The sequence below is a fragment of the Euwallacea similis genome, chromosome 21 (genome assembly GCF_039881205.1).
Source record: "Euwallacea similis isolate ESF13 chromosome 21, ESF131.1, whole genome shotgun sequence".
Taxonomy (NCBI): Eukaryota; Metazoa; Arthropoda; class Insecta; order Coleoptera; family Curculionidae; genus Euwallacea; species Euwallacea similis.
The window spans coordinates 2,705,308-2,721,070 of record NC_089629.1 but is presented as its reverse complement, the minus strand read 5'-3'; the positions used below and the strand labels follow the sequence as shown (position 1 = coordinate 2,721,070).

At 38.5% G+C, this 15,763-nt stretch overlaps 1 protein-coding gene across 1 annotated transcript in view; it reads left to right on the top strand.

Annotated features, from left to right (window-relative positions):
- The window catches only part of GABA-B-R1 (gamma-aminobutyric acid type B receptor subunit 1), a 90,546-nt gene that overhangs the window by 61,733 nt on the left and 13,050 nt on the right, over positions 1-15,763 (top strand). Inside the window, exon 4 of the mRNA XM_066400765.1 lies at positions 13,303-13,529. Within this exon, the coding sequence (XP_066256862.1) occupies positions 13,303-13,529 (227 nt within the window). The remainder of the gene's footprint in view (positions 1-13,302; positions 13,530-15,763) is intronic.

Sequence of the window (15,763 nt, the reverse complement as noted above, 5' to 3'; positions counted from 1 at the left end):
GTCATCTAGCACATCCATTCATATTTTTGCAAACTCCTATCCCTCATCTATCTCTATGACATGTCTTGTAATCAATATATCTCTGTAACAGTGGCGAGTTTTTCTCTCTTCCTCTCTTCTTTGCTCTCAATTTATTGCTTTTTCAATACTTTTATGTCTCTCCTTTACGCTTATCATCTCCCTTAGATAGTTTCTGACCTCGTCCCACATGTTCTGGCTTGTCAGCATTTCGTTCAATGTGTTCTCCATCCCAATCTTCACATGTACCTCCTCCTCCAGTTTGTTCCTTTATATTTGCTATTTTGAATATTTAAATATAGTATGCTCCGCATTACCTCCCTAATGCCAGCATTCTGGTAATTCTTTTTTATTAATCCTTTATAAATACTGGTCGCAACATCCGTGCCCACGTAGCAATTGCATAAAGAAGTAGCCAATTTTACCTGTCTGAACTAACCTGAACTAACCTTTTTAGATATTCGTAGTGTCAGACTATTTTGCTCTATTTCTCGTCGTGATTTTCCTCTTTTATTTCCAGTTCTGATGAATGTAGAGAACACCCAACTAATTCTAATCAGTACTTGCGCATTAACACAACAGCGATTATAAGCACATGGGACTAATGCATGAGTCGCATGAATAATAGTCGTTCATTATGTATTCTGATGTAGCTTACACAGCTCATATGGTGCTGCCATGAATTTTCGTCCCGATGAGAGCTTGGACGCTCGAGTTAATACTTTAGAAGTTCCCACTCCAGCGCTTCCTCCAGTGCCAATTAGTTGGATATTATGGCTTAGGTAGCATCCATCAATTATGTTCAATCTTCAAAAATTCCTGTGTTGATAAATTATTCTGCCTAAAACACGGGCGGATAAAGCGAAACAGTTCTCGAACGAGTAAATCTCTTAAGGTGGATGAAAGCAATGGCGAACTAAGAAATGAATATGCGTTCGAGGATCGAACAGATAGATCAACACGAATAATTAATTATTAATAAATGAAAAATACCGTTCCCATGGGTTCAGGTTACAGGAAATCACGAGGCACTATCAAGACTCCATTAATAAATTTCTAAGCGACAGATCAAAGGAAGGAATCTCGATTCACTCACTCCCTTCTAACAGGTGACTCAAATGAAAATTTATCGAATATAAACAATCTCTTTTCGATGTGTTTTGATTCTTGTGATTTTTCCCCCATACTCGATGGCCCAACAGGAGTCACAGATTATTCGAAAACGCTGATATCAATTTTTATGGGGGATAAAAATAAAGTTTTATTGTCTTTTAGACCATAAATTTGGAAGTTAAACAGAAAATATGAACTGTACACACTGTGATAAGAGCGATTTCATGGATATATTGACTATCGGGGATGGTGTAGGAGGGCATTAAATGTGATTAAAATGTGGGTCATCGTATTGATATCAAAATTATCGAGTGCACCAAAGGCGTTGCAGGGGCATATGTTAATGCAGAAAGATGCTATAGTTGTGAAACAGTTTGCACGCAGAACAAAGTAAAACTTCCTGCTAGAGTTTAAGTGGTAGGTCGTATACTCCATGGTGAGACAGCATTGCCCCCAACTTAATAGGTCCCCATATCTTGTGTGGAGCCCCATGATTCAGCTCCAGGAGGGCACGCCCTGCATATGTATAAATCTTTCCAGTAACATCTTGAATAGCCTTGAATTGTAGGAGAAATGGTACGGCACAATTTAAGATCGATCTAGCTCTAGAAACCGTTTCTTCCAATGGAATTAATACATTACGACCACCACCTCCTCGTTTCTTCTCCAACCTAAACCCAGCCGTTTACACGTGTGTCGAAATTATTCATAGACCTCTCAAAAACGGAAAACTACAGTTTTTATTTTCAGTCAAACCGTAAACCTTTTCCTATGAATAATATAGGAGTATTTGGAAAGCAGTCCCGCATTATATGCGATCAGGATCGGGTTTGGGGCCGCACGGACATGGGTCAAGTTATGCTGTCTCGTCAATAATTCACCAAGATACATATGAAGCCTATAGCCCTGCTTTATCGACACGAGCTGCTCATTCTCACAAACGGACATGTCCTTTTTAGCAAGCGACACTGTATCCATGCTATTTTTAGGTCGGATTTAATTGCTCCATGTCCAGAAATAGCGAATGTCCATTTCAGCTCTATGTTTTGAATACATTAATAGGTGTTGAAGCCGCTATAAATGGAATTGATATGTCCCTTTTTACGTGTGTTTTCGACTGTTGCCCTGCTATAAAATGCTTTATAAATGTTTATGAGCCATTTCACGAGTTGATGAAAAATATGGAAATTGCTGGGGTGAAAGACAGTTATTGTCATCAATCTGTTATATTTGGGCTTCAGCTCTTGACTGACTTTGATGGCTTAACTGCACTCGAAATGACTTCGGGTCAACAAAGCGACCGCAAATATTGAAATATTCCCGTTTTCAGAAATAACAGAATCCAGTTTTGTGTGCGCAAATTGCCTGCCGTAGATGGTCGCGGATTGTCGAGGTGAAATTGCATTTTGCGGATACCTGATATTGCAATTGTTTACACTGTAATTGCGCCGGTTGGATAAACAGTACCCTGAATATATTACGCTGCTCTATGTCTGTTTAGTAATCAAACAAACTAAAACCGGTACAAAGCCAACACAGGCTCTTGATGCAGCGGTGGCCAAAGTGATTAAAAATTTTGAATTTGCCTGAAAAATTTTATGTGCAATTACCGAGGCTCCGCCCATTTTTAGGGTGGCGAAAAAATCCATAAAACGATAATTTATTGAAGTTTGATTGGAGTTTTTCGTTGCCCCGTCGCCACTTAAAAGTATTCGATGCCCTGATTCTTAAAACCCTCCCTTACCCCCTCTTTGCCCTGGGGCCCCCATGGAGCCGCAGGAAAACATTACTTCAGGAGGTGGCCTGTTTGCTGTCTTCAACGTTGCCTCGGAATGTTTTTATGTTCTCGCTCTCTCTTCCTATTTATTTCCTCCATCTCCCTCGCTCTCGTGGTTTCTCTTTCACCACAGTTATCTAGTCCTTCTCACTCCTCAGCAACAGAGCGATAATTCCTGTTGTAATACTCTCCTCGCATGTTTTTTTAGTCTCCCCTCAAAGAGAGTTGCACCAAAATATTTTGTGTTTCCTTTTTGTCGCCACAACATCAACATCTCTCATTCTCGCCTCGGCCTATTCTGTACATGCAGGGTGTCCCAGGGAAACGTGTCCACCCTCAATATCTTTTCTGTTGATCTATCTGTCTGGATATCTATCCCTGTCTGTGTTTGTTAAAAAAAAACGGTAGGATATGTTAACTTTGATAAAGAGGGGGACATAATTTGGTGAAAAAGTTGTTTTCGAAATGTCATCCCTCTACCCCTAGAAACCACCCTTTAGGAATTTTCAAATTAAGAGAAGGTTAGTGTGACACCTCGTTTGGAAGACAATTTTATTTTCTACATGGCCAATTTAATTTTTTTATTTTTGTAGGTCGATTTTGTAGGAATTAAACAAAACCAGACAACTTGATTTTAACTATTTTTACTGATATTTTATTTATTTTAACCTTAAGAAATGTTGAAAGTGACCTCCATTAACTCCCATGCACATGTGAAGCTGATCCTCAAAACGTCGTCGTACGTTATCTAACATTTCTGGTATTATTAACCTGTACCCTTTGACGATTCAGGCATGTAACTCCTCAAGGGAATCAAATTGTGTGTCATAGATTTTAGCCTTCAAATGTCTCCATAACAAAAAAATTCCTAGGACTAAAGTCAGGGGATCTCGCGGGCCACTTTACTGGATCTCTTCTGTTAATCTAACTTCCAAAAAATTCTTCATCCAGAAATTGTCGGAGAGCAACAATGTAGTGTGAATTCACTCCATCTTGTTAAAAAACTAATCCTCGTTCTAAGAAGCGGGGATCTTGTTCAGGTGTTTCATTTATCCTGGGAGATGTGGCGTCTTGTAAAAGTTTTAGTTTGCTCCATTTAAGTTTCCAGGAATGAAAAATGGTCAAACAATGTGATCACTTAAAATCCCTGCCTAAACGTTCAGTTTTTGAGGTTGTTGAGTATGAGGCTCTCCGAAGAAATGAGGATTCACGTCACTCCAATAACGACAGTCATGTCTGTTTAATCTTTACAAAGCCGACATACAAAAATAAAAAGTAAACCCACCGCCATGTAGAGAATAAAATTACCTTTCAAGCGAGGTGTCATACATCCCCTCTTCCAATTTGAAAATTTCAAAGAAGTGGTTTTTATAAGGGATGGAGGGACAACATTTCCAAAACAATTTTTTCACCAAATTATGTCCCCTCCCTATCAAAGTTGATGTGTTTTAGTGTTTTTTAACAAACATCAGAAAATATATTCAGGGTGGATACTTTTTCCTGGAATATTCTGTATATCGTAGATGGGTGCCAAACGCCCCATGTCCGATGAGCGTCTGTGTCAAGTAATACTCCACATCGTCCCATTTCCTATCAATCCTTCCTTTGACTGAGGCCATGAATGTCTTAGTTTGGCCCGAAATCGGTTTTTCCACGCACTGTCCTTTGCCCTCCACCTACACCCTGCACCTTTCATCCGCGGTTAGCTAACAGAGGAAGAGAGGTGATCCCTGAAATCTCAAAAATTTCATTAGAACTTTTTCGTGAAACGTGGCGGGAAACAAAGTTCTGAAGTCAAACGAAATTGTCGAACAAAAGCTTTTGCGTGATGGAATTAAAACCACATCATATTAGATAAAAGAGAGTGCTTCAATGGACAACAATACCACTTCCCACATGTAAACATGACATAAAAGGTAAAACTGATCGAAATGTGGTTTCGGGCTCATTACAAGGTTGGCTGCGAATAAATTGTGCCCCGAACGACCCATAGAATTTTGATTAATTGACGTTTAAATTTAGGGTGATACCTCATTTGGAAGTTCCGAATGGATTTGATTCTCAAATGGACTGATAATCAGAAATTATGCTTTATTAACCCGACATTTCACGGGCTGAAAATTCGCCGCAAAGGGTCAAGATTTATGGCGACGGTGCTGTTGAACCAGCCATAAATGCAGGCATATTCGAATTTCGTGCAACGATGAAACAATGGTCGCTTCAAAACTTTTCCTCTCAATAAGACCAACTTAAGTGCATAAACTGAAACATGCGAACACTCCTAAGCGAGCTTTGCATGGAATTTGGTTAGTTCCATGGTAATTAGAGTAGAATTCAACTTTGGTAAAGTATATTAAAGCAGCACAAAGGCATTCATTCCTAGCACATTTGCCGAATATGGTTGTTAACATAATCTACGTCTAGGAAACAACCGAAATTAATTTTATTGGGAGAGGGGCTCCCCCGGGACCCGAGCTTTTGCGAAGCTGCGTCAGCTAGAATGATAATTTTATTTTGTTGCTAGAATAAACTCTATAGGCCCGTGAAAAATGGGAATATAATAGGATGAATAAGCTTGTTTCCGACGCTCAAATATTCTTAAATTTATGATAGCTATTCAATCCAGGATGATGTGTCTAATAGAAAGATAGTGTATAAAAACTCCGCGGCCTGAAAATGATAGATGTTGTTGGGATTTAATTTTCAGCCCAAAAGTGTCATGAAAACACAATACGCTCGTTTATTCCCGTTCCCTTTTTCTCACAATTCTCGCTTGCCAAGGCAACAAGTATCGTAGAAAGCGGTCTTAATAACTATTTTCCTGGAAGCTGAACGAACAGGTAACGTACTGCCAAAATAAATCGTTTGTTGGAAAAACTTATTATGCCGAGAATACACACGTTCTCATGAACGTAGGGATGAGAAGTGCTGTACGCCCACGTGTTATACGCAGTTTCATACTCGTATAATATGTAAACTATACAGGGTGCAACATGTCATCATGGAGGTCTTTCAGAGGGTGACAGTACTCTGTAAAATAATAAAAAAATGTTCCCAGGTCCACGATCAAAAACGCACGTTTTCGACATATAGGGTGGTCCAATTGCTATGGGCCACTATTGCAATCTTCTAAACCGCGAACGTCACAAATTCAGTTAAATTAGACGAAAGATGTCAAATTTGGTGACAAGTTAAGATCTCTGTTGCCACAATTTGTTCGGTTTCGGAAGTACTGCGAAAAAACGAAATTTCGCCAAAAACGTTTTTTGTAAATAAACCGAAAACTAAGAGTTTTCGAAAAAAGTTTTTCATGCAACATTTTGTTGCTTTTTAAAGCTCTATACGGCACTGTTAAGTTTTAAAAAATAGCACCTTTAGTTTCTGAGATATCGACACTGACTTCAATTTTTTAAATACGGACCTGGATCCAATTCAACAATGACCTGGATCATTAACTTGATTTCTTATTTTGTTCTACATCAGAGTTTTAGGATTAGAGCAAAATAAAATTTATGGTTTCCAAAAGACAAACCTAAAAGTATAAGAAAACGAAACATGTTTCGGCAAAATTTCGTTTTTTCCCAATATTTCCGAAACCGAACAAATTTTGGCAACAAAGATCTTAATTTGCCATCAAATTTGACAACTTTCGTCTAATTTAACTGAATTTGTGACGTTCGCGGTTTAGAAGATTGCAATAGTGGCCCATAGCAATTGGACCACCCTGTACAGGGTAGAGAAGTTTCACATTTTTCTCATATTTTACATTTTTCTCACGCATTCCTTGAGTTAAATTTTCAAAATTTCAAAATACATGATAATTTGATTACATAAGCAACAAAAAACATGTGAGGAGTAAATCGAGTAAGAACGGCCAGGCGGCCTAGGAAACCTTAACTCTAAGTTTTCGATGTTACCCATAGGTAATGGGCCCAGGCCATGCATGAGATCCACAAAGAGCATAAGAAAAGAAGCATACTTAGAATAAACTTCTAGGGCTGAAACCGACTGATATTTACAAAGATGAATACAATAGCTGTGTTTGCGCAACTTATTTCAGGAAATTCTAATAACTGGAAGTTCAAAGTTCCGACTTTTTCAAAAGAAAAGTAGCTTAACGAAACAACAGTTAGTGACGTTTCGCGGTACGAATTCCAAAAGAATATAGCTGATTTTAGATGGAAAGATGTAAAAGCCACCAGCATGATAATCCAGTGCGAGACTGATCAAGATCTCGCTGGGATTTCGGATGCTTCGACAGCCCAACGGATGATAACATCCTTAAAAGATATATTCAATAAGAAAAGCGTTTTTACAAAGCTTCCCGTAAAGAAAAGACATTTATTATAACAAGGAAGTGCTGTAGAGGAGAGAATTTCATGAGATTCCATGCGCTTATTCGAAAGGCAGATAGTGCGGGTTCAAAAATGGAAGAATAGGATAAATTTGCCTTGTCATTTACACTTCTGACTGTATCTAATCTCGATTATTGAAGGAATAAGTAAAATTTGACTGAAAGGCCACAAATCACTCAATTGTATCCTCGGCCATTTGAGTTGAAAACGAGGAAATTTCCAAGATAGAAGGAGACATGGAGGAGCTTTCCGATACAGAGGTGATCCTGGCTCCAGTAACAGCGGTACAAATCAACAAAGCAGAGAGAAGATAGAATCCGTCGCCTTGAATTGTGGAGCAACTAACAATTTTACTAAAACTAAAGAAATTTAAAAAAAAAGCAAAACCGCGTATCTTGGTAAAGTGCAACGGCAGTGGCTTTAAATTATGAAACGAATAAAATGATTCTTTTAAGAGATGTCGTAAATCATGAAAACTGAACAAATTTTAAAACTATTAATGAGAATCCGAAGGTCAGCGGGAACAAAGATTAAGGACACGCTTTAAAGCAAATTCCAGTTCAAATACATGAGGGCGAAAATCAATATGACAGAGAAGAGATACATTCGGGAGGACATAAATTTAACAGAATTCACGATTTTACACATGTAATGTATAAAATAATTATACTAGCGTTTCCTTATACCTGGAATAAAGTTAGATTTTCTTTCTCCGCGTTAGAGAGTTGGGATTAGGCAGCTCCTGTTGGTATAGGCACAAAAGTACTTAAGTGGAAATTGCCCTTAGGCGAAGCACGGGAATTTATGGGCCTCAACATTACGAATCATTTTTAACCGGAATCCCCTTATGACCTTATAAAGGCCATTTATCAAAGGCTTTGTCCTATCGGCCAATAGAAAAATGCCCTTTCTTTTTTAACACAGCTATTGGAAATGAAATTTCAGGTCTCAGCATATTTACTGGTCTTATTTTATAGGTAATGGAACGAATGAATCTAAAGATTTTGGGTGTTAAATAATGGGACGAGCGAATGGGTCTTTTTGCCGCGTTAAATTGTATATCGCAAGAATCTTGTGAAAAGATTATAAAATTCACCTTAATCTCCTTTCTAAAATATTCTATGGGGTAATATAACTTCACATATCACGCATATTGGCGTGACGGATATATGCAAAAATCCAAAAATTGCCGTCACCAAAGGACCCTCTCGCTTCCACGATCCAACTAGCATGTAGATTTTAAAAGCCAATCGGCCGAATCGATGATTTGACACGCAGATTTGCGTGTCCGAAAACTTATTATTCGACAACTTTCGTTGTTTGAAAGGAAAATGGCAACCACAACATGGAGAAGACGAGACACTAAAACCAAACCTAATTTGGAACTTTAATTGGATGTTACTACTAAGATCTGCACAAACTAAGCTCTATAAGGCAATAGAAGCTGGAAAGCTCGCGTATGCAGCCGCGTTGTTCTGGGAACGACCATGTCTTTATCGCTTTGAACGAGAAAAACTTGACTTTCCTAGAAAACCGGTTAATCTTCATGAAGAATTTTACGATAATTGTTTTACTTTTTTTTTAAGAAATAGCGAATTTTTCTAAGTTGTTCAATTGAAAGTTCGTTCAGCGAATTGTGGCAAGAGGACATTTAGCAGAACAAGAAATGTACAGAACTATTGGGATGCTTGAGGGTAATGCAACCCAACAACATGTTGCTGTTCGCTTGCCAACCTCTCTAAGCGTAATTAATAAACTTTGGAATCGGTTTCAGGGCACAAACAGTGCACGTCAGAGACACTTGACTCCGACAAGACCAACAACCTGGGTTCAAGATCGTTTTATAACTTTTCAGACCAGAAGAAACAGACTTCAGACAGCATTCCAGTTTGCATCTGAATTACCATTTCCGCGTAATGTTGCGGATAGGGTTCAGATGGCCAGAAGGCATTTGCATGAATCCAATCTTCATGCTAGACGCGTACTCAAAATCCCTCCTTTATCACGTTGAAATCGAAAAACAAGAGCCATATGGTGTAAGGGAATTTAAATGGGACGAATGAACAACATAGTACGTGTTCCGATGAATCTCGCTTGGGTCTTCCAGATTCAAAACGACCTAGGATATGACGCGAACCTGAAATGATATAACGTCTGCAAATTGCTCAAGAAGTAGTATACAGTTATTGTGGAGGAACTGTTATAGTTTGGGATGAGGTTAGCATTGGCGGTAGAACTGATGTTGCCTTAGAGCGTTTTTTTAAATGCCATTGACTATCGTGATAAAATTTTTCAACCTGTAGTGACTCCCTATACAGGAGCCGAAAGGTCAAGTATCACGCTGATGCAAGATAATGCTCGTCCACATAGTCAAAAATTTCTGGACTGAAGAAGGCATCGATGTATTGTCCTGGCCAGCGCAGTCTCCGGACTTAAACCTCATTGAGCATGTCTGGGATATGATCCGGTGACGCGAAAATCCGAATTTAATATACGTGTGCAGCTTATTTTATGCCTCCAATGAGAGTGGACAGCAATTGATCAGAACGATATCGACGTGCTCATTGTGGATATGAGTAGATGATGCAGAGCCGTATTAAATAGTAGAGGAGGCCAGGGTTCATGTTTATTTTTAAAGATTTGTTAATTTAAGTATATAAGCATTTTCGGTTTTTATGCGGAAATAAATAATTTGTAACGATTTTTCGTCTTTATTCTTAAAGTCTGTGTATTCGTGAAAGTCAACAATCCCTTAAATAGCGACATCATTGCTAGTAGAGTTGGACTTGGAGAACAAGACGTTTACTGAATATTCAGGAGATGATCGGAAAAAATTGAGCCATACAAAGAACGAAGTCCATTTCGATAGCTGTCCGGACTCGCATTTCTCATTTTGTTCTCTGTTTATATGTCTGTAGTTTAATTTCCATACTTTTCACTTTCGCGCGAAACGATGTACCTGGAATTCTTGAATTTCAAGAACGCTTTTCTTTATGACAGCAGCATTTAAAAGCGACTGATTTTATGTGCTACTAGAGCATCAAATCCTCTATCTAAAAAGGCAATAAGCATAACAATATATCCTCTTTGTTCGTTCTACCGTTGCCCCGGTTTTGACATTTTCCAACACAAGAGAAAATCTACCAAAAATGAAGATATGATGAGTTTTAATTAATTTTTCTGTTCAAAGGCCCTCGTTTTTTTGTCATATTAAAATTGCCATGTCGGGAATTCTTTTGCCCTCTAAGGTCGCTACAATAATTTAACGTTAGCAGCCTTATTAAATTTTTAAGGGGCAATAAAAAGAGACCTATTTCTGTCTGAGGTGCGTTTTAACATCGATCATTTCATGTTCTTGTTTTAACTCCAAAGAGCAAACACAATGCTATATCAATTTATTTTAAACGTCTTATGTGCCCTTTTGGGGCAGCCGCGTTGTCAGGTTATTAAGTTACATAACGTTGGCAAACACGAACCTTAATGTGTTTGCTTTTTTTATATACGATCCTTTCTTAAAATAACATCTCATCGTGACTTGTTTGTTCAGTTAAATTACTGTCAGTACACTCATCCAAGACCCAAAGAAATGTTATTTCAAAAAGAGCAAAATTTAAAAAGTACCGTTCACAATGCATTTCGACAATGAATTTAATTTCCATGAACGAAAGCTTGGAGAGTGGTTGTTTTAGCAAATTTGTCAACCCCTTTGCTTTTGTAGCAAAACGGAAATATGAATGCGAGGAAAACAAAAACGGATGCAAATACACTCTGGTCGGTATTCGGTGGAAAGCGAAACACTATTTATTCCACTTCGAAATCAAAACCAAACTCAGTTCTAGCACGAGAGCGTTTTCTATTTGTGTTTTTCTATGATAAAACGAACAATCGTTTCACATAGACTTCGAAAATTAGCAGGTTTGTTAGTATCGAATTATTCATGTAGAGAGATAGACGATATGAGTGCATTTTTAGCGAAATGAGGTGCATTTCGATAGATCTGCTGCCTTTCGTTAGACTACTCTAAACAGACATCTAAATAAACTGCTCACCAAAAGGCAGATTTTTCGGTTATTTTTGCTCGTGAATAAAAGGGATCCTGAAGGACTATTTCTTCCAGACCATTGTCGAACAATCATCTTGAAAAAATCCTCAATGCCATATAGGATAAACGAAAATGCCATGCAACATTGTTCATTTTTAAACTGCTGCATTTTGTAGCTGTGATTGTTTCAGAGCAGTCGTTGTGATTGTTATTTAGTGTCTTTTGTCACATTTTTGGTGCATTTTTTTTGTTTTTTTGGACGATTCAAAAAATTACACAACAATGAAAATTTTTGAAAGTGAAACACTGTATATAGAAAATATCTCTGAGCACGAGTGGCGAGCACTAGTTTACGTTGAATACATCTTTTCGACATCGATTTCGAAGGCAAAACCAAAAAACCTAATGCTCAACCATTGCATTCACATCAACCCAGGGCCGACCTTACCAAGTCTGCTAGCCTGGGCGAAATTTTTAATCACCACTCCCCTACCCCCTAGAAGAGTCCGCCGCTCTGGGACGTCAAAAATGTCTGATAAGCGTGCCGTTTTCATTATTTTTGTGAGCAGCTTACTTTGCCCGTTAGTGCTTATAATCCATAAACGCCCAGAGAAAGTTAATTAAAAAGGATATAGATAGAGGATATCGTAGACTTGCCTTGTTTGATGCTGTTTAAAAGCACTTTTTCCTTTATCATTTAATTTTCCTAATTGATCTTTTATCTCCGATATAGTTCCCGGCTAATCCTTTGTCAAAATGCAAACAGGAAAAGCCAAAACAAGTCTCAAAAGACAAGAGAAATAGATCAAATTTATTTATGATGTAGCATTGGCACCAGCATCTTGTTTGCTGTAATAACAGACTTATCAAGTAACTCTCCACTTTAAGCTGCTTTGGTGGCTCTGGTGTTTATGTCTCCTTGTTTAACTTTAACTATTAGAAAAAGTTTACAGGACTTTGTAAGTTATCGTTTTAGTATACAATGTCTATTAACGAGCTAGGGTTTCGCGCTTTAAATAGCACACAGTATCGGTTAAACTGGTGCATTAGAAGAGGCATTCAGTGAAAACCGTTAGGCCCCAAGTAACGCCGATAACAGCGATTTGACTACTGGCACTCAACTATTGCGCCTCCAGGCTTTTGCTTTGCCCAAAATATTTTTTGAAACAATAACGTCCGCTTCACCTCCTTAGGACAACTGCGATGCTATACCGCACGCTGAATGCGGCGTGCGGTATAACACCCCTCTCCTTCATTCGTAGGCAAATAATTATTTTATCATGCTCATGATCCTAGGTCAATTCGTTGTGACACCCCGAGGGTAGGTTTACGATTGAATTGATGAATCCGATCGATAACCTCCACTGTTGTCTCATCTGAAAGGGTTGCCCTACCGAAAACCCTTTATCGAGTTATCGAAAGGGTTATAAACCAAAAATCTAATGAACGTTTTGTGTGGGAACATAAATCGAATAATTCCGACCCTGCTGGGTATTGTCGAACAAAGAAACAATGTAGTTGCGCGACAAAGCGACATTCCATTGGAAGCAGGGTAGCGAATTATTATTTCAGAAGGTGCTTTTATTCTTAGAATTCCTGAGTGGAAGTTTCTAAAATTAACTTCATTGGGGAATGAATTGCCCACCATCATTCCATCGGCTTACGTGTTTGCTCAAATTTCCCTTTGAAAACACGTTTGTTTTAATTACGTAGTACAGCCAGATAGTAGTAATGAACTGCTCCAGCTTAAGTCCGGAGAAAAATGGCCAATTTAAAGGCGATAACTCGTTGGAATTGTGCAGCTTTAGAAGTTTATTAGTTAGAACCCCCTTATCCCGCATTTTTCCAGCAATCGCCTGTTAATTAATCAATCTCCTCTATAGAAAAAGGATCAACTATCACTTTTCTCCTGAGACATTAAACCTTTTTCCATCACATTTTGTGACTTTTCATTTTTTTTTTTTGCTGCAATATCCGTAAATTTCTGTTGATTTCAGCTGTGTTATGGAGCAAGTTCGCCAGCGTTGTCCGATCGCAACAGATTTCCAACGTTGTTCCGAACGCATCCTTCTGCAACCGTTCACAATCCCACCCGAATTAAGCTGATGAAGAAGTTCGGATGGTCAAGAGTCGCCATTTTGCAGCAAGCCGAAGAAGTCTTTATATCCACCGTGGAAGACCTTGAATCAAGGTGTTCTGAAGCTGGAATAGAAATTGTCACCAGGTGAGAGACATCGTCTTCTGTTGCTTTACACGATGTATCAATGTGTGCTCCTCGAGTTGTTTATTTAATATTGTTTGGAAAATTTGCTAGGTGTACAGGGAAAGGGGTGAGCATCTTACCTCGGGCAAAAGTTGTGCCGCACCATTTTTTGATTTGTCAGCTTTGAGGTCAAATTTCAAACGAATTGATAGCCAAATAGGTTCCGCCACGGCTTGGCCGATACTAGAACGGGTAATCAAGTAGCTACTGTTACGGCCTGATTGGCACTAAAGAGGATAATCAAGTAGCTACTGTTACGGCCTGGTTGACACTAGAGAGGTTAATCAAGTAGCTGCTATTGCGGCCTTGTTGACATTAGAGAAGGTAATCAAGTGGCTACTGTCACGGCCTAGCTCAAAATCTTTATGAATGGACGAAAAGTTGTATTTGAGGAACACAATTTTTTAAAACTGGACTCGGAGTCGAGTAGTAGAAGAACTTTAGTGACTTTACTGACGCCAAAACAAATCTTCATGTGCATCACAGTGTAGGAAGCTGGTGATCACGCCTGATTCTTGAATAAAGCCTTTTCATCCGCCCGAAACTTACCCGAATACGCACTTAATTCAAAATGTTCACAATCAACCCTGATGAAAATCTAAAACTAAAAGGAAGCCGATTGTTTGCTAAAGTTTCTAAACACAAACCTGAATCTAATGACACAAGCAAATCCTTCTTAAACTTTGAGAGAGATTAACTCTTGACAATATAGGTGTAAGCAAGCTAAGAGTGCTTAGTTGCGAGATGCAGCCAGACAAAAGCACCGAAAAGGATCAACTCTTAGAATATAATGTAACTTTTAGCATATAGTTCAGTGAGTTCTGACTACGCCAGTGTTAATAACAAAGTGTAATTTCCTCAACAGGAAGAGAATGTTCCCTTCAGGAAGCCGAAAAGGAACGTTGAGTATAATAATTGCCAGAAGCGGCAGCTGACGCCGGATGGTTTAGAAAGCAATGTGGCTGTCCTGCTATTCCTTCTGCTACGCGTATCATACCTTTTTGTATTGTGTAGCTACAAGTATCTACTAATCTTTTAATCAAATCAGCCCAGTGGCATGAAATATCGACTTATTTTAAACGAGTTTCCAGATTGGCCCGTGAAAACCGGATTAGTTTTAAAAAGTTCTAAGCTACTTACATTAAAGTTGCCGGCTACAAATCCATGAACGACAGTTAAGCATTAACCGTTTTGTGGTTATTGTCCTCTTCAGACAATAACTTATTTTTCATTTAATAGAACTACCGTCTGAAGACACAGTTATTGTGCCAAAGAAGTTGAATAAAGCATTCAAGGAAACATAGTTAAAAATAATGCCCATTATACTCAGTCTGTAAGCCAATATAAATTGAAATTAATCGCGCAAATAACTCACGAAACTGGGATTCGTGCTAAGGAGTTCTTCGGCTTAAATTGGCCAAGTTTCCTCGAGATCACCGGCAAAGAAGTTTAATGAAACTCACGAGGGGAGTAATAAAATGATTCTCGGCCTTTAAATTGCCAGTTCCACAAAAATGGAGGAAATGCACACGTTTAATGTGGGGAAATTAGCCGGAGATCCGTTTCGGAGGAAGGAAGTACGGGAATCTGCATGCTTACTTTTGAGCTAATTTGTAAATATTTATTGGAGCCGCTGCTGTTTCCATCCATTCGAATAATGGATATTTTCCGCATTCGCCAAATGCATTTAATCCAATATCCCTAACCTGGCTTATTGCATAATTCCATTCCAGACTTTTTACCGTAATTTAGTAAAAAGGAAAATTCCTCAATCGATCAAGCATATCCCAAATCCATATCGGTATTATCCCCTAATAAATTACATAGGAGATGGGATATAATAATTTTTCACTCACACTGTGACGAAAATGACAGAGGTTTTTGCAGGGCGGCTCTTCGGTAATAATGGAAGTGCACCATGTTTGTGACTCGCCCCATTAACTTGGAACAAATAAAAAATGTTTTCTACGACATTGAAGTTCCTGATTCTTTATCTTCTCAATAATAATGGTACTTTACGTAGGAACCTACAGGGGAAAACCATGAGTGCCACTCGAAACTCACGGTAAACAGAGTCTCGATTGCATCTATTGTGAGCTATGACAGAGTGGAAAAGGGCAAAGTGCGGAAAGATTCAATAAACCGCAACACTTTAATTCGTATGATGTTTTGAAATTCGGCCTAAATTTGTTGGT